The sequence below is a fragment of the Aulonocara sp. 'chitande type north' Nkhata Bay genome, linkage group LG3 (genome assembly GCF_057382095.1).
Source record: "Aulonocara sp. 'chitande type north' Nkhata Bay isolate Kocher_YH1m ecotype deep benthic linkage group LG3, A_spYH_male_GT1.1, whole genome shotgun sequence".
Classification (NCBI taxonomy): Eukaryota; Metazoa; Chordata; class Actinopteri; order Cichliformes; family Cichlidae; genus Aulonocara; species Aulonocara sp. 'chitande type north' Nkhata Bay.
In genome coordinates, this window is record NC_141346.1 from 65,953,133 (window position 1) to 65,972,934 (window position 19,802).

The 19,802-nt window shown below is 42.4% G+C and overlaps 3 protein-coding genes across 4 annotated transcripts in view; 2 read left to right on the forward strand and 1 right to left on the reverse strand.

The window, feature by feature from the left end:
* Nucleotides 1-19,802, forward strand: part of LOC147336641 (NACHT, LRR and PYD domains-containing protein 12-like) — a 327,736-nt gene that overhangs the window by 141,104 nt on the left and 166,830 nt on the right. For both annotated transcript variants that reach the window (XM_086285503.1, XM_086285504.1), the window contains exon 13: nt 14,929-15,105. In XM_086285503.1, coding sequence (XP_086141629.1) covers nt 14,929-15,105 — 177 coding nt within the window. The remainder of the gene's footprint in view (nt 1-14,928; nt 15,106-19,802) is intronic.
* LOC147336651 (uncharacterized) lies at nt 60-5,017 on the reverse strand. Its single transcript, XM_086287685.1, has 9 exons — nt 4,719-5,017; nt 3,383-3,595; nt 3,001-3,136; nt 2,307-2,800; nt 1,823-2,133; nt 1,537-1,712; nt 1,008-1,180; nt 611-825; nt 60-319 (listed from the first exon to the last, which is right to left on the reverse strand). The coding sequence occupies exons 1-9, from the start codon at nt 5,015-5,017 to the stop codon at nt 60-62; spliced, it is 2,277 nt and encodes a 758-aa protein (XP_086143811.1).
* On the forward strand, nt 9,606-18,877 carry LOC147336652 (uncharacterized). The gene is made up of 4 exons (XM_086285526.1): nt 9,606-9,730; nt 13,013-13,186; nt 17,914-18,087; nt 18,763-18,877. Exons 1-4 carry the CDS (start codon nt 9,618-9,620, stop codon nt 18,770-18,772), a joined length of 471 nt encoding a protein of 156 aa, XP_086141652.1. The 5' UTR covers nt 9,606-9,617; the 3' UTR covers nt 18,773-18,877.

Consider the following 19,802-nt stretch of genomic DNA (forward strand, 5'->3'; position numbering starts at 1 on the left):
GAATCAATAGAGAGACCAATACAAAAGAGAAACACGCAAACTCCTCCAGCATAATGTGTTCATACCCTTCCAAAGCCGTAAGTGTTACCTAATGCAAAATCAAACTTCTCCTTGAACAGCTGGTATGAAACATGCAGTGGCAGCCTAATGCAGTTAACACACGTGTTGGCAAGAGGGAAAATTGGTGTAGAAGAGAAGTCATCGTCTCCTCTATGAATGAACTCAATCGAGGGTGCTGGGGAAAAGCCAATAGGTGGCACCGCAGTTGCTCCAGTTGCAAAGGCCAATATCTTCTGTAATTTGGAAGGTCCTTCTTCTTCTGCATAAAACAGAGAAGGAAAAAAGTGTTAAAAGGTTATTTCATTTGGCCAACATAAATTGTCAGTGAGTACTAATCTAAAGCAAGAATCTTAATGACTGTTATTGCAATGACTATAGAGCATGCTTTTCATCTTTCAATAGTCTCAAAGAACTATGTAAAAATGTTACTACAACCAAGAGGGTAATGTGGTGTTATTGTTATATGAGTATGTTATTTAAAATAAAGATTTCAGAAATGCTAACCTATAAATCGTTACATCCATTTATTGTGCACTAAAGTGACAATTACCTTCTGCATCTTGGAGATAGTCTCTCCAGAAGGTAACAACCATCTCCTCAGCAGCTCTTCTGTTGCTCCCTTCTGGAGATAGATGAATGTTGAAAAGATCATCCACCTGGTCAGCAGTCAGCATATGTGGCTCATAGCAGAACAGAGGGCGAAAACTGTCTGGATGCCTCCTCATTTTATCAAGAACCCCAAGAGTTTTCAGACCTTCACAAAATCTGGATAAACAGCACAAAGAAATTTTATTCAATAATTCTGCAATTTCATGCTTCTAAGTTAATTGTATATTATCAATTTGGCACAATCAATTATACTAGGTTATTAACTGGCCATTTTGATTAATAGGTAAGATTTTTATCACCATTTTAATTAATCTGAAAAACACAGAATACCCAAATACCTTTGAAATGGACCTTGAACCCTGTGGATGACCTGAAACATGACAATGTCATGTACCAGCAGATCCCTGTCTCTTAGTGAACGCATAGGCCTCAGGCATCCTGCATTGGCCAAGTAATCAAGCAGAGCTTCTTTTGATTTTTCAAGGTCCTCAAGGGTTGTACTTTGAGATATCTAGCATCACAAAGAGCAGAGGAAGGGCTTGTTATGGAAGTAGTCTTATAACCTATTAGAAGGAACCCAGCCACCAGTGGTCTACACAATCACAATATGCCCAAGCGTACATTGGAAGTCAAATGACTACACATATTTTTTTAATATGTTTACAATGTGCTTAAAAAAAATGGGAAAATATACTCTTTTGTTCCACCCTTATCTGCTGAGTCTTAGTTTAATACAGCAGCAACATATAAAAACTTGGCAATCAGCAATGGCCAGACTGATCCGGATAAACACTCCCTGCAAAAGAAAACTGGAACACAAACTATTTCCAATTCACTATAAGATTTATAAAATAAACATCTAGAGACCTTTTTGACTCTTTCAAAGAGTTCCAGGTCAGCTATGTCTTCCAGGGCTGGATTTGCTGAATTTCCAACCAGAAGGGAAAATACTGTTGGTGACAGAAAGTTAGGTGGTGGACCACCATGTACCAAGCTCACTGCAATGGCTCTGCCAGAGATGTAGTACCAGTCCCCTCTGAGAGCTGCAAAGCAACAGAATAAAAGGAAAAGCAAAATTGTTAGTAATGTTGCCTGTAAAAATAAATATCAGTTAAACAGTTCCCGTATTAATCTTAGAAAAATAGGTAATTACCAGTACTGTCAAGAGCCAAGTTCTTGCAGTTTTCTTTCCCCTCAAACATGGCTGATCTGGCAATGGTGTCCATCAATAGTCTCAAGAATTCCCTCCTCGGCCCACCTAAATCAACCCCTTCCTCATTTTTCCCCATATCATCTGAGAATTTCACACAGATCATCAAGTTGGGATCATAAGATAGCCTTTGAAAACCACGCAAGGCTCCCTCCCACACAGCAGAGCGATTTATATTAAATTTGCACTGCTGTTTTGTGCTAATTTTGCTTGATAGTTCCAGCAGTATCTCTTGAACAGGGACTTTTTCTGCACTAAAAAAAGAAAATAAAACAGAAAATAAAATATATCAGCCATGTTACAGAATTTGAGAATATGTGTCACACTGATCATAGAGATTTAAAGCTTAAAAGTTTTATATTGATTTGACAATTCTGGAAAGCTATAATCATGTCTCAAACTCAAATTCTGTATGTTTGTTACTCACATCTGATTCTCCAAGCTCGCAATTATAGCTTGATTTAAATCCTCATCATCTGAAGAATCGCCAGAAAGCGATGCCACGAGAGTTAAATATGAAGAATAATCTTCATCATTAACGCTCATGGCAGGCATGTCTTCACTTCTTGCATTGAAATCTCTGCTTTGACTGCTTGTGCTAGGTTTGTCATCACTTCTTGCCATGTAGCCTTCATCACAAATGCTGTTCCCATCACTTCCTTGCTTTGCTCGTTGCCTTTTACCAATACTCCTTCCAATACAGTTGGTCCCAGTATCATCTTCTTCATCACTGCTAGTGCCAGGGTTATCACCTTTAACATGACTTCTTAACCTTGTAGTGACGTGGCTGCTCATGTCTTGTTGGATTTTTGAACTATCAACTTCAAAACAATCATTGTCACTGTCCTTATCAGTTGCACAACTGCTTAATGCTGATTTGGAGCTGATGTGGGAAGGATCTTTGTCTTCATCTGATTCACTCTTCAACAGAGAAAGACCAAAAACATATATCAAAAGCAAGTAATTATAGCTTATCTTAAAAAGATTAAAATAAGAAATATCCATATTGATTGCTCCCAAACAATTGTTTTAAATAAATATATTCTATTTTGGTAGAAGCCCAATTGTTGACATGGTTTTTTCCCAAATCATGATTACTTTTCATTCTTTTAGGAACTTACTAAAAGTGTCCTTGATGGCCTTACATAGAGGGCTTTGGTTTTAAAAACCTTTAGGATCAGCATCCCATTCAGCTCCTGACCATCTTGGAGCTTTGGAGACACCAGCTTATTGCCACAAGCCATTAGAAACTCGAGGCTACAAAAAATAAATAGGGAGAACAGCAATTGCTAATTAGTTAAATATTTTAAATATTAGTTAAATATTTTATTATATACTGTTCTGTTTGTGTGTATGCTTTTATGACTTTTAAATTCTACTGGTATACTCCATATGTTTTTATAATGATGAATAATATTTTAAACTTCTTTACTTTGGTATATTATCTTTAAGTACAAGTCATTACATGAATACACACAGTAACAATAAACAATAGTATTTTACCTGACATCCTCTGGAATGCGTTCACCAAAGCTTTCCTTGATGTGTTTCATGACAGTTTGGTTGTCCCAGGTCTTCTGGAATTCAAAAGCACTGAGGATGTGCCCATGTTTGTGTAACCATAATTTTGAACCTTGTTTGCACACTACTCCCCATGATGGAGTTGGAAGTAGTATAACATCTTTGTTGTAATGGTCATGCTGCTGGGCCATAACTCTGAAATATAAATATAACTATTAGATACCATAAACAACAGCAAGTGATAACTAATAATACTGAGATGCAGACAGCAGAACACTATCCAAACCCCTACACAGAATGCTTTCATAGACAAAATTGTTGTAGTTAGGCAAACATAAGGGTTAATTTTATATACTTTTTTTTTTATACTTTTCCGAGAATACGCGCTTCTTTTGTGGTTCGGACTTTTTCTTTGGAGGTGGAGGAAAACCAAAGTAATTGCTTAAAGGAGCGTCTTCGACATCTTTAAGAGTTCTAAACAAATGTCTGTCCTCCTCCAGAAAATCCTATGTACGCAAACACGCGTTGCAACTTCTTATCTTGTGCGCGTCTTTTGTTTTGACAGCTAATGCGCACCTGCGGAACAATTATGTGCAGCCCTGGTTATATAGCTCGTCATATTGCAGCCACAGAAATTATTTTGTCCATGAAACCATACAGCTGCACTTTCTTTTTGCCTTATAGTCTGATTTGTCCTAACTTTTCTGTTTTGTGGTAAGCTTTTCTTTGGCTGTCACTTCTTCACCCTGACCTGTCTTATTTGGCTCAGCAGAACTAAAATATATATGCTGCTGCTTTTACACACGGACTCACATAACGCTCAGCGATTCTCTGCGCGATCAACCTCTCACATGTTTAAGCTTGCTGCGGGAGATATCACTTGCCATGTTTGCATAGTAAGCTAACGATTGATAAGACGATGTCAGAGGAATTGGTGCGCAAATTATCATCACTCACCAATCAGTGCTGTCGCTCTCTATACACAGTTCGCACGATTGCAAAGTGAAAGCAAAAAACAAGCGCAAATTCAAACGCGATTTCAATATGTCACATATTGGCAGTGGCTCACCGATGCCAATGACATAATTACCCAGCTACATTTCCGAAAGAATGCAAAAGCATTGACATATATTTTTCCTTCGTACGATAGCCCGACGGGCAGGGCAGAGATAGATTTTGGTAACCTGGAAAAATCGCTAGCCCTGGGACGTCGGGCTAGCGATTTTGTGTGCCCTGCAGTATATTCTTAAATATCAGACTATTACATATGGCCCCATTTCAGGCAAGTGAATACAAACTCATTAAACTTTGTAACTACCTTTTTCTTCTGGTGCCTGATGTCCAGCTGCCGAAGCATTGCCGAGTTTGATAACGTGGTGCAGGTGCACATTCGCTCCTGACTGTAGATGTCGCTGGCATGGGCAAGCTGCTACGTTGACGTGAGGGAAAGAGGGATGTTAAGTGACTATCCAGTCCGTCCACACTGGTACTTGCAACAGGTTGCTGCCCCACGACTGTCGCATTTGACAAAGTTCTGATGGTCTCTGCTGAGGCTAATATACTGTTGAGTAATGCGGCTGCTTCACTTAGGCTACTAGCAGGTTGCTGAGTAGACATCTGTGTAGTGGTTTGAAGTGTACCACTTTTTCCTTCACTTTCCTGGTCTGGAAAACAACTTCCTGTTCATCTGAAACTCCTTCCTGTTCAACTGAAATGCCTTCCTGTTCAACTGAAACGCCTTCCTGGTCAACTGAAATGCCTTGGATTTTCAGTAGTGTGTGTGAGAGCGTTTCAGTAGTGTGTGTGAGAGGTAAAATTTCAGTAGTGTGTGTGAGAGCATTTCAGTAGTGTGTGAGAGAGGTAAAATTTCAGTAGTGTGTGTGAGAGCGTTTCAGTAGTGTGTGTGAGAGCGTTTCAGTAGTGTGTGTGAGAGGTAAAATTTCAGTAGTGTGTGTGAGAGCATTTCAGTAGTGTGTGAGAGAGGTAAAATTTCAGTAGTGTGTGTGAGAGCGTTTCAGTAGTGTGTGTGAGAGCGTTTCAGTAGTGTGTGTGAGAGGTAAAATTTCAGTAGTGTGTGTGAGAGCGTTTCAGTAGTGTGTGTGAGAGCGTTTCAGTAGTGTGTGTGAGAGGTAAAATTTCAGTAGTGTGTGTGAGAGCGTTTCAGTAGTGTGTGTGAGAGCGTTTCAGTAGTGTGTGTGAGAGCGTTTCAGTAATAATGTCCCTTACGGCACCTCATACGCAGGCAGCTCAGTGCGCACTCGCGGAGCAGATACTGCACATGGAGCGGACATTCCCGGACTCTCTCATCATTGCTCTTGGGGACTTTAACAAAGCCAATCTGAGCCATGAGCTTCCCAAATACAAGCAGTATATTAAATGCCCGACCAGAGAGGAGAGGACATTAGACCACTGTTACAGCACGATCAGCGGGGCCTATCGCGCGGTGCCCCGCGCTTCACTCGGACTTTCTGACCACGTCATGATCCACCTAATCCCCGCGTACAGTCAGAGGCTGAAGCTCTACAAACCTGTCGTGAGGACCAAAAAACTGTGGAGCAACGAGGCTGTGGAGGAGCTTCGCACGTGTTTGGAGTCTACAGACTGGGACACAATGAAGGCTGCTTCTAACAGCTTGGACGAGTTTACGGACACTGTCACCTCCTATATCCACTTCTGTGAGGACAGCATTGTGCCATCACGCACCAGGGTGAATTATAAATTTGACAAACCCTGGTTTACTCCTAAACTCAAAAAGCTGTGGCTGGAAAAGAGAAAGGCGTTCAGAAGCGGAGACAGGGACTGCTACAGAGAGGCCAAGTACAGGTTCACTAAAGAAGTGGACATTGCTAAACATCAGCACTCTGAGAAGATGCAGCAGCAGATCTCAGAGAATGACTCGGCCTCTGTGTGGAAAGGTTTTAGGAATATCACAAACTACAAGCCTAAAACCCCCCACTCCACTGATGACTCGCTCTTGGCCAACACCCTTAACGACCTTTACTGCCGTTTTGACGAGCCATCAGGCAGCCTTCACACCTCCAACGGCCCCAACAATAGAGACACTTTGGACACTCATTCCCCCACCTCTCCATAGAGCCATCACCACCTTCAAACACTCCACCTACAACACCCCCCTCCTCACCCCACACAAAAGAGGATTTCACACCACCTCCTCCCACCATAACTCTTCATATTCATGAAGCAGGTGTGAGGAAGCAGTTTAACTGATGTTGAAACTGGAGCTTTACTGACCTCTGAAATTCCTCCTAAAGTGTTATTCAGTGTTGTGACAGTCAGCTGCTTCAGCTGCTGCTGGGATGGGCTGTGGCAAAGAGAACAGAGAAAATCCAAATCAGAGTTTTTCTCTGAATTAAAAGCAAGGAAACAACAATATATTCTACATGCTGAAACTGATGGTTTCTGGTGTTTGGGTCTGTTTTTCTGTATTCATGCAGATAAAGTGTAAACTCAGATGAATTATACCATCAAATGTTAAAGGAAAATATCAGGATGAGTGTCTGTGAGCTGAGAAGGACGTGAAGCGAGCAGTTTATCCCAGAGCTGAAGCTGCTCTGTGTGCAGAGATGAGCTCAGATTCCTGCTGTGATTGATCAACAGTCACAGAAATGTAGACTTGTAGTTATTACTGCAGTATGGTCACAGCAGATACTGATAAACATGTATTATGAGGATGGATGATCAAGTTTCTCACTCTCTCCTTTAAATCTCAGTTTTTTTCTTCTTCACAGTTTATCTGTTAATTTATTAATGAATAACACTGAAAGAGTTTCTGTTATATTTCCCCTTGAACATCAGCTTATTAGGGTGGCATTAGGAAATAGCCCCCCTCCAAAGAATGAATAAATGAATGATGATAATAATAAAATGATTAAAAAGCAGAGCTCAGAGTGGTAGAATGGTCAAACATGGATCCATGGGTGGTTCAGCTGCATTTGGTGACGTGACTAAAGCAAATCTTTCAAATAATCCCACCATCAACGGGATGTTGTCTCCTTTACTACGGTTACTTTACTTGGTCACTGTGTGAATTTCTTTGAAATGAACCAAATTCTTTTATTTGTTGGTTGTTGCATATTTAACCTCTACAGTCAGGAAAGGAGGAGATGAGGCCTCAACAATGTTGGGTTGTAGCTGTGGTTCAGGTTAGAGTGAGTGTCCATGGAATAAATGTAAGTCAGTGAACTGGAAACATGACTGTGTTCAAACTTTGTTGTCCTTTTTATAATGAGTCTAATCAAAGGTGGACAGAAGTATCTCCACTTTGACTTTTCTGTGTCACCATCAGAGCTTCTGCACAGTATGGAGAAAGATCCAGAAGCAGAGCTGGACTGCAGACAGCCAGTCAGAGCAGCTGTGTACAAAGTAAGACTGAACATCTGTCTGCTGATGGACTCATTTCTGAAAACTGGACTTCTTGTGTTGTTCAGACATTGAAGAGTTTTCTTTCTCTTTAGTCTCATTTTTTTTTCTTTCTTTCAGCAGATGTTGGTCTGCAGGAGGTTTTAGATGAACATAAGATCAGTCTGAGGAGGAGATGTGAACATGTGACTGAAGGAAGTGATGAAACAGGAAGTAGAACCCTCCTCAACAGGATCTACACTGAGCTCTACATCACAGAGGGACAGAGTGAAGAGGTTCATTCCCAACATGAGGTGAGGCAGCTGGAGACAGCTTCCAAGATGGACGCCCTCCATGACGCTCCAATCAGGTGCCAGGACATCTTTAAAGCCTTTAAACCTGACCAACAGAGACCCATCAGAGTGGTTCTGACCAACGGCGTGGCTGGTGTTGGAAAAACCTTCTCAGTGCAGAAGTTCACTCTGGACTGGGCAGAGGGCTTGGAGAACCAACATGTCAGTGTGGTGGTTCTGCTTTCATTCAGGGAGCTGAACCTGATCAGAGATGAGCAGTACAGTCTTCTGGAGCTGCTCCATGTTTTCCATCCAACATTACAGAAGGTCACATCAGAGAAGCTGGCTGTCTCAGCTTTTGTTCATCTTTGACGGCCTGGATGAAAGCAGACTTTCATTGGATTTCACCAACAGGAAGCTGCTGTCTGATGTCACACAGAAGTCATCAGTCAGCCAGCTGCTGACAAATCTCATCCAGGGGAATCTGCTTCCCTCGGCTCTCGTCTGGATAACTTCCCGACCCGCAGCAGCCAATCAGATCCCTCCTACATGTGTTGACAGGCTAACAGAAGTACGAGGCTTCACTGACGCCCAGAAGTAGGAGTACTTCAGGAGGAGATTCAGTGATGAAGAGCTGTCCAGCAGAATCATCTCCCACATGAAGACATCCAGGAGCCTCCACATCATGTGTAGTATCCCAGTCTTCTGCTGGATCACTGCTACAGTTCTGGAGCACATGTTGACTACAGAGCAGAGAGGAGAGCTGCCCAAGACCCTGACTGACATGTACTCACACTTCCTGCTGGTTCAGACAAAGAGGAAGAAGAACAAGTACCATGAGGGACGTGAGACGAGTCCACAGGAGCTGACGGAGGCTGACAGGAATGTTCTTCTGAAGCTGGGGAGGCTGGCGTTTGAACATCTGGAGAAAGGAAACATCATGTTCTACCAAGAAGACCTGGAGCAGTGTGGTCTGGATGTGACAGAGGCCTCGGTGTACTCAGGAGTTTGTACAGAGATCTTCAAAAGAGAGTGTGTGATCTTCCAGAAACCAGTCTACTGCTTTGTTCATCTGAGAAAATTAGGAGTTTCTGGCTGCTGTCTACATGTTCCACTGTCACACCAACAGGAAGACAGAGGTGCTGAAGATGTTTCTAAAATCAGAATCTTTCACCAAGATGATTTTCAGTCTTTTTGATAACAAAGATCTCCAATCACTTGATGTATTTTTGAGGAGAGTCATGGAGAAATCCCTCCAGAGTAAAAATGGCCACCTGGACCTGTTTGTTCGCTTCCTTCATGGCCTCTGTCTGGAGTCCAACCAGAGACTCTTAGTAGGTCTGCTGGGTCAGACAGAGATCAGTCCAGAAACCATCCAGAGAGTCATCAACAACCTGAAGGAGATGAACAGTGATGAAATCTCTCCTGACAGAAGCATCAACATCTTCCACTGTCTGATGGAGATGAACGACCTCTCAGTACATCAGGAGATCCAAGAGTTCCTGAAGTCAGAGAACAGATCAGAGAAGGAATTCTCTGAGATCCAGTGCTCAGCTCTGGCCTTCATGCTGCAGATGTCAGAGGAGGTTCTGGATGAGTTTGACCTGCAGAAGTACAAAACATCAGAGCGGGGACGACAGAGACTGATTCCAGCTGTGAGGAACTGCAGAAATGCTGGGTGAGTCCAGATGTGATCATTAACATCACTGATCAGTGTAGGTTAGTAGTTTAATGTTGAAAATAAAATCAGATTGTAACCACAAAGTGTTTGTGTCCGTACGCTGCAACCTTCCACACCATTCCTTTATTGTACAAACTTAGCAGCAGCTCCATGGATCCCAAATCCAAGAGTGGAGAACAGATTTGAAGTGTGTCACATCCATGCAGTCACAGCTGTTTCCACCATGTTTCCACTGATATTAATCCTGTTCAATGACACGTTTCATATCAGTGAATATGTTCTTTAGGACGTCCACTGACATGTTTAAGTGTCCTGCTGGAAATCACTCAAATCATCCATGAAATCCATGAAAAATCCTTTTAGTGTTTCTAACTTCACCCTCTGTCCTCTCTCTCTCTCCATCCTCCTCACTGCTTCTTTCACTGATAATCACACAAACATCGTATTCAGCTACAAAATAACACAATAATATCATCTGATGATCATTATTATAAGAGCAGGATCCATATTTGATATCAGAGTAACACACTGCTTGGTTATGTGCAATCATCATCAGTGACTGTGGGTCAAACAGAAGCTCTCTGATTGGTTGCTGACCTTGGTCACCTGTCCACTCTCACCTGTTTGTGTTTGCTCTCTCTTTGCTGTCTCCATCCTCTCTCTCCTTTCTCTCCCTCTCTGTCTTTGTACGTCACTCAGGTCCAATGGAAACAGTGACATTTACAAACCAATCAAAGACAAACTGATCCATGTCAGGTTATAACAATATTCAAAGTGAATACAGGCTGCTGCTGGACACAGACAGGTAACATCATTTTGACTTGCTGTCACCTGGATCTGGACTCATAAACACTGAAGCCCTGAACAGGAATACAAATCATTTTCTGCCAACTAGCGACACACCAGCAGATAATGGCTCAGAAAGCTCAAATGAGCCAATCATTTCTGTGTTTAGTTCCCCTGAGATCAGATCTGATATCAGCAGCTCTGAGTTCATTCATCATTATTGTCCAGTGATGAGATTTCTGCTCCGTTTGGTAACAGTCAGCAGGTTTTTCCTGCGTGTGGACGTGAACAGTCGTACCTGACAACAGGTAGCAAACAGAGATCATCTTTCCAGCTGGAACTCTTCACTGGGCTGAACTCATTCAAAATGTTCTGGAGTCAAAACAGGAAACAGTCCAAATGTGTGTCTTCCCTCTGACTCTGGATCAGATCTCAGTGACAGACTGTGGACATTATGGAAGCCTAAATGTGACACCATCTTCCTCCTTCATCTGCAGATTAAAGCCAAACAAAGATTCTCATTAAAAGTCTGAAGGGGCCCGTTCTTCGTACCTCGCTAAGTAAGTTAGCTGGATTTGATTGTTGACGATTTCGCGTGATCTTGGATCGTTCGGTTCCCCGAAGCTCATCCGGGACTTGCTGTCATAGTAACAGAGCCGTAAGCGTAAACCTGCTCGGGAGCAGGTTTACTTTATGTAAACAGGATTAGATCGCGGCCACGCAGGTATGTCCGCTTCATTTATACGAAAGCAACAGCGATATTCCACCACTGTTTCACCATAAATAAATAACATCAATGTAACTAAAGATAATGCAGCACTTGATCCTTTTATTGATGTCACACAGATACATACAGGTCATTTCCTAAAAAAGGGAAATGTACTATTAACATTCTATTACATGTATGTGATTATTACAGATGTAATTCATATTTCAGAGTAGTAATTGTAAATTACTTCGTGTAATCAAGATGAGAGACCACGGCTATAAAAGCGAAGGTGGATTTGGGAAGCCTGTCGCTGCCATGTCCTGTCCGTATACGCGACCAACCCATTGCGGAAGGTGCAAAATTGATAAGGAGAGTCCTCAGAATTCAGCGTATATTGCGGGATAGACAGGATCCTTTAGCTCAGCGCGACAGTGTGCTCATTGAGAGATATCGATATTCCTGTGAGGGTATTATTTACTTAACCAACTTGTTGACGAGGGGGTGCAGGACCACCACCTGTCTTTTTTTCCTCTGCCCTTTTCTTGGTTGCTGTTATGAACAAACTAACAGAGTATTACAGGCCAGTATTACCTTGCCAAGAGACGAAAAGCAATCTAAGAGATAAATATTACCATTCTGTAGAATACTCCTGTATTCCACTTTTACTTGTTCCCATGTTCTTGTGGGTCCTGTTGTGGCTCTAATGTGAAAGGGGATATAATATAACATATTATAATATAATATAATATATATATATATATATATATATATATATATATAATATATATAACATATTATAATATAATATAAAAAATATAATATAATATATTGTGATGTGTCATATCGTGTCGTGTTGTGTTATATGTACTGCCGACGTAGGACAGTTTTTCCAATTTCATTGTACTACTGTACTATGTATGACTGTGCAATGACAATAAAGAGTTATCTTATCTTATCTTATCTTATCTTATAATGCCATATGATATTGGACAATATAGTGTCATATGATAGATCTACCCTACTGCCTACTGGTGTTGGCCAGAGGGGCCGATGGCGCGATATGGCAGCCTGGCTACAACCGTAGCTGCCTCTACCAGTGTGTGAATGTGGGAGTGAATGAATAGTGGTATCGTAAAGCGCTTTGGGTGCCTTGGAAAGCGCTATATAAACCCAATCCATTATTATTATTATTATTATTAAATTACCTACGAGTTTGATTTGTCAGCAACTTTCTGCCAGCCCTCTCTCCTTGCTTTTGCAGCCTTTGCAGTGTTCTCTTGCGTTTTAATTAAACTCTGAAACTCCTGAAATCCCTCACTCATGAGTTCTTGCTCTGCTGCCGGAAAATACCGAGCACGCCCCTTCGACATTTTCGCCGACCAATCAGCGGGTTGCCGATCAATGTTTCTACTATCGATGCGTAGCCCCTTTTACGACACCCAGTGATGTCACATTACTGCGTCTAGCTGTACTAATCGTCAACAGCAGGTGTGTTCGGGGAACCGGATTAGCGAGCTCACGGTTAGCGCGATGGTTTGGTCTTGGATGTGTCATTTGATCTTGGATGTAGTAAGCGACGTACGAAGAACGGGCCCCAGGTCTGAGAGAGACTCAATCGTTGTGTCATGTCAAACACAGTGAGAGGAGCTGAAGCACAGATGTGAAGAGCAGATTCATCAGATTATGACCTCACTCTGTTTTGTTTTCATATACATTCAGTCTGTGTTTATAACGCAGATTTTCTGCTTTTATAATAACACATTTTATATTTTCTATCATCACAGACTGACTTGGTGTCGACTCTCAGAGTCTCACTGTGAAGTTGTGGCCTCAGCTCTGAAGTCCAACCCCTCCCATCTGACAGAGCTGGACATGAGTTGGAACAAGCTACAGGATTCAGATGTGAAGCTTCTGTGTGCTGGACTGGAGAGTCCAATCTGTCGACTGGAGACTCTGAGGTGAGTTCACTGACTGCAGCTGTTGTAGTTTTTCTATATTTCAGGTCTTTGATTGATGTTTGAAACTTTCCTTAGTTCCTACATGTTCAGGATGTTTCTGAAGACAAATGTGAAGAAGTTTGAGTGCTTTCAGAAATGTTGTATTTCCAAACGACTGAACAACAGTTTTTCCTGTTGGCTCCAAACAGAAGTGACAGACTTGAGCAGGGTTCATTTAAAGGCTGACAGAAGTGGAGTGGTGACGGGGAGATGTTTGACAGGACAGTGTTTCAGCCTCCACAGGTTCATGTTGTGCTCCATCAGTCAGTGAAGATGAAGTCAGTGCTGATGAGGCTGTAGAGTGTGTGAGGGATGTGAATGAGGATGATGAAGATCTGATGATAGCAGATAAAAACAGGCTGCAGAGACTTTGAGCCATACAGGGCACACAGTGTGTGTACAGAACAGCTGAAATCATTATGGAGGCCTCACTGGGATATGGAAGCATCACAGTACAGCTTCAGTGAAGCATTAAAGTCTCTGATATGAGATGAGAAATGAAGCAGCCAGAGCTTTTTCATGAGTGGAAATCCACTGTGACTGTGAGCTGCTGCTACAGCCTCCAGATTAGCCAGCAGCTCATCCTGCTCAACATTTTCTCACCAACTTTAATGGAAGTGTGATGTTTTCAGCTGGAGTGATGGTCAGGGTGGCCTCCCTCTCCTCTTCTTCTCCTCTTCCTCTTTCGTTTGTAAAGCCACTTCTGCTGCTTTCATTCATTTGGAAGTCCTGTAGCTGAGTTTGGGAGAGACTAACAGCCTCGGCAGCAGAGGGGAGAAAGGCTGTAACACCACCACTTTACTCTGTTCTACCTGTCACATCATTTTATCAGGAAACAAATATGCTCATGTTTTTACTATGTTTGTCTTGAAGATGTAAGAAGATCAAATGGTGCTTTTTATTATTGTGTTGGTTTGTTTCCTGTCTCTTGGATGGAGCCCAGCTGTGCGTGGCCCCTGGGCCTGTGGTCAGAGTGTGTGCTGGATAATCCGGCCCAGGATGAGGCCAAACTGACATGGGATGAAATGTCTGTCACATAATTGAGCTTAGTGTAGTTTCATTTCTGCACAATTTAAAAACAACCAAAACTTTGTTCTGTCTTTTCTATGTTATACTGTAGACTTTCTTTGATACTGTCCAAAAGGAGCAGCTTTTACTTTGAAGAGGAGGCGTCTCTGTTTCCTCTTCAGGTTGGATGATGGAAGCAAATGAGTGTGTGATGTTCTTTCAGTGTTGCACTTTGTAGACGCTCCCTGAGCACTGGTCTCACAGCCAGCTGCACATAGAGACCAGTGTTGTTAGTCCAGGTCAGAAGATGACTTGTTGGAATGAAAATGAGCTTGTAGTTTGTCTGCTTTAATAATGTGACTGGAAAAAGGTGTTGGACTTTAAATATGTCCATTTCTTTCACACTTCACCTTTAAAAGTGAAGCCTTGTGGTTCCTGGAAGGAAAAACACGACTTTTTCAAGTCTTTGTCCTGTTTTTATGATAAATGTACAACTTTAATGTGAAACATTCAGAGTTTTTTCTCTTGTTGTGTTTGTTTGAAGCTGCTTCCTGTTGGCTTCAGCTGTTTGGAGTTTCCATTTTCTAAACTTCTACATTCTGAACCTTCTTCAGCTCTGAACAGATGATGAAACACTGAATGATTTCAAGCTCACACTTTGTCTAATACACTTACATCTTTCATTCTTTATACAGATTGGAGAGCTGTGGTTTGTCAGAGATCAGCTGTGATTATCTGGCAGCAGCACTGAAATCCAACCCCTCCCATCTGAGACAGCTGGACCTGAGTGACAACTACAAGCTGCAGGATTCAGGAGTGAAGCATCTGTGTGGTTTCCTGGAGAGTCCAGGATGTGGACTTGAAACTCTGAGGTCAGTCAGCATGTTTTAGTTGTGCTGAGATGAATATGATGTGAAAGTTGTGCTGACACTAAACTGCAGACATCAGGCTGATATTATACTGATCCACACTGAGGATCTTCATGGTAAAGTCTGTTTTCTTCTTCTCTGGTTTAGTCCATTGACTGCAGCAGAACAATGTTCACATTTCAAACCTTCCAAGAAGAAGAAAAATCCTCCACTGGATAATTCACTGTGAAACTCTCAAACTCTTCATTTCACTTTAAAGTCTGTCTGACACTGAAATCCAAAGCAAAATGTGCGTTTGCTTTACAGACAGCAGTCCAACACAAACATACACACGTCATCCAAAACACAGTCCAACATCCAAATCTCCTCCACTGCCAGCATGAATGATGGGAAAGAGAAGGAGGAACACTCTGACATTCAGGGTTAGAATGAGTTTCATGAAGCAGACTGTGAAGATCAAAGCTGCATTAGAAAGCTTACATGAATGAATGAGTGGACAGAAGTGGACAGAGATCATCTGAAGCACTTCAAAGGCTTTAAATCAGCACATTTCTCTTTATTCATTATCAACTCTGTTAGTTTCTCTCAGTTTTCTGTGGAATGAAGCTAACAGCAGGCTAATAAGATGCTGACCAATAGGTTTCTATTAAAGGTTGTAATTTGTATATGAAAAACTGAAGACAGAGACAGAGAAGCACTCTCACTGTCACGGCTGGCGGCGTGAGCCATGTGGTGTGGAGGAAAAGGAGGACCCAAAATGCAGGCAGCCGACTGATGATATGAGTGATGTTTATTTACAAAGGTGGCAGTGGCAAAAACAGCCAACGAAGCGTGAGTAATTACAAACGGAAACCTAAACTGGGAGAAACTAAAGAGCAAACCTGAAATCTTAATGAAACGGGGAGCAGAGCAGAGAGACGCAGACTAAGGAACAGGAACACCATAGAACGCAGAGATACACGGATGAATGCACACGAGCCGACAAGGAACACAGACCGACACCCACTAAATATACACACACACAAGGTAATCGAGTAATCGCACACAGGAGGGAAGAACAGCTGATCTGAATACACATGATGACTGGAGGACACAAGCTGAATACAATGACAACAGACACAGACCTTCAGAATAGAACAGGAAATCTAGAACACGAGCCTTCCAAGTAAAGCAGGAAACACACAGACTGATTTACAACACAACACGGGGACATGAACAGAGCACCAAGGACAGACACAGGTAGGGCTGAATATACATCAAACTTCAGGTTCAACCCTAAACTAGTAAAAAATCAGAATAAACACAAGGCACAAAAATGAACTTCAAGGAAACACAAAACGCTGGGTCAAAATGACCCAGGACCATGACACTCTCACATCCACCTACAGCCAATTAGAAGCACCAATGAACCTAAGCAGCATTTCATTGGACTGTGGGAGAACATCCAACCTCCACAGAAAGGCCAACAAGCTTCAACCTACAACCTTCTGGCTTTAAGGCACTAGTGCGAACCACTTTTCCCCATTTCAGCCCAAATCCTGCATCTTCCTGTTTCTGACTCCAGGCCAGCTCCACTAACACTTTCTCATCAGACACTGCCACCTAGTGGAGGAAGTCTTAGTTCCATTTGAAGCTTCAGATGACAGTTAGTTCCTTTACAAAGAGGTGGAGGTGGTGGGGCCACAGCACCATCATCACTGAGTGCCATAGGACACTTAACCTTTGTTTCCATATGCTGGGAACTTCCTGTTGTTCCAAGGAGGACTGGAAAATGTGTGAAAATCTCCCAGTCAGTTCCTCACAGCACACTTCAGTCATTTCCCTCCCACAGCATCAGGACCAGGGCTTTTTCTCTCTTTGGTCCCACTAAGAGATTTCCACACAAACACCTCATCAGTGGGACTCTCAGAGCTACCAGCCCTTTGCTACAATCACAAAGCTCTTCATTGAAATCAATGATATCAAAGCTGGAATCAAATGAGTCCAAGTCTTCTGCTGATTCAGCATCACATTCATCTTTGCTCCTTGTTCTGCATCCCCACCATGGACTTCATTCCTTTCCAAGCCATCCTTGAGTGTCCTTTATTCAGCTCATCCTCTGCTTTACTTTTACACCTGATTTTAGCTGCTTTATCTCTCTTTCAACAAGTTTCTGTGCCTCAATCTTTTTCTTCTCTCCCTCATAACAAGACAGCTTCTTCTGCCTGAGAACATGTTGGAGTGATTTACTAATCCAGGGCTGCTTATTGGGGAAAATACTTCCTGTTTCCAAAGTAATCCCCATTTTTCCCAGAAAGAAATGTAAGTAGAAATCGATGATCTAAGTGAGAACATGAGGCTTTAAAAAGTCCCAGTGGGTGCAGTCAAAGCAGTCCCTCAGTCCCAGTATAGAGTCTTTGGTCCAGACTGGAACAACTGTGTGCCCAGTTTGAGCTCTCTTCAGTCCTGTGACCTGACAGACCCAGAGGGGCCATCACATCACATTTAGAAGCTCCCCTAATGGAGCCACAACACATGTCCAACATTTAGTCTGTCTTGTTGGACCAACTGGAAGAAATGATTCAAGGACTTAGTCACCGAACAGAGATTCAAATCTCCAAAATCCAACTGGCTGCATCAGGACATATAGTCTGAAACTCTGCACAGTTTCCTGTTTGAAGCTGCTTCCTGTTGGCTTCAGCTGTTTGGAGTTTCCATTTTCTAAACTTCTACATTCTGAACCTTCTTCAGCTCTGAACAGATGATGAAACACTGAATGATTTCAAGCTCACACTTTGTCTAATAAACTTACATCTTTCATTCTTTATACAGATTGAGTCGCTGTGGTTTGTCAGAGATCAGCTGTGATTATCTGGCAGCAGCACTGAAGTCCAACCCCTCCCATCTAAGACAGCTGGAGCTGTACGGAAACAACCTGAAGTATCCAGATGTGAAGCAGCTGTCTGATCTTCAGCAGAGTCCAGACTACAGACTGGAGACTCTGGTGTAAGTAGAGTGATGGAGTGAGTTGGTGGTGCTGTCAGCAGTATTGTACTAAACACAGTCAGTATGAAACAAAGATCCAGTGTTTCCTGTAAAGCTGCAGCTTCTCAGTGAAGCTGTGAGAGGAGAATGGTGACAGGCTTCAGGATTGGACACAAACACTTCCTGTTTCTGACCTTTATAGTCACCATAGTAACAGCTGACACGCTCTGATCAAACACTGTCAACAGCCAATCAGCTCTCTGAACAAAGCAGCACGCAGACCAATGACTGCATTCATTTCCAAGTTTAAAGCAGTGAAGAACACAGTCTGTAGGTGAGGAAGAATTTAGTGAGAGCAGATGTTTGGATGGAATTCCTCCAGTTAACAGCTGGAACCGTCCATCTGGATTGTTGGGCTTGTTGTTGGGGTTCCTACAGAGCTCAGAGTGGACACACCAAGGTTCTTCTAATGAATGAAAGTCCAAACTCAAACTAGGAGGGAAAAACATTTTCATCAACTTCAATAAAAATCCAAAGATTAGAAAAAGTGAAGCAACAATGAGTCCTAGTACAGTCCCAGCACTGAAGTCCCTGCTGCTCTTTATACTGGATGTGCTGCATCACTGACTGACAGCTGATGAAGAGTCTCTGGAAACACTCGTTTATCTCCTCTGCTCTTCCTTCTTCTCTCTGCAGGTGGAGCTGATGATGGTAAACAGGACGGTGTGTGTGCTGAGAGAGGAGGAGCTGTGTCCTGATGATCCAGAGAGGTTGAAGCAGCAGCAGCTTGTGTGTAGAGACGCTCTGGCTGTTACTGGGAGGTGGAGAGGAGAGCTTCATCCAGCAGTGACTGACAGAGGAATGAGAAGAAGTGCAGATGACTGTCAGTGCTGCAGAGTGAACTGCTCTGAGAACAGCTCCACTGTCAGACACAATGTAGAGTCCAGCATCATCCCTGTGTGTCCCTCTGGATCTGACAGAGGATCATCAGTGTATCTGGACTGCTCTGCTGCTGCTCTGTCCTTCTACAGTCTCTGCACAGTCTCTGTCTGACTCTGGCTTCAGACCCTCCTGGATCAAACTCACCTGGAAAGACTTTCAAACATCGCTCAATAGATTTGAATACAGAATATATTTGATATATACTGTAGATGTACTGTAGAGTTGCAGTTTGTCACTTGTAAATACAGTCTGTGAGCAGCTGTGAGCTGAAAGATCTTTCTAGAAACACGAAATGTTTTCACTCTTCTGTTGCTTTTTCATATATTTCCACAACATTAATATTGATCCCACTTGTCTCACCTGTTTCATGCTTTTATACATAATAACAGGACACGTGTGATCTGAGCGCTGCTGTGGTTGCTGTGCTGCACGTCTTCATTTAGATAACAGAGACATCTAGTGGTTCAGAGGGAGAACTGCAGGAGGTGGAGCTGTGTTTTAGCATGGAAAACTTTTTATCTTTTAGGCGCAGATACAAATATGACAAGTATCAGTGTAAGATACAGCTGGAATCCACAGCTGATGTTTTCTTTAAGCCATTTCACAGATTTTCTCTATAATTTCAATTCCTTGAATAAAACAACAAACTTAGGGGATGATTTTGTAATCCGACTTTATGTATGAAAGATTTGACTAAACATAAAACAATCTTCCAACTCAGTCGTCATTCTTATCTTGTGAAATCAAACCAAACGTTCTGTTTCTAAATCAGGGATTGATGAAATCCTTGGTTG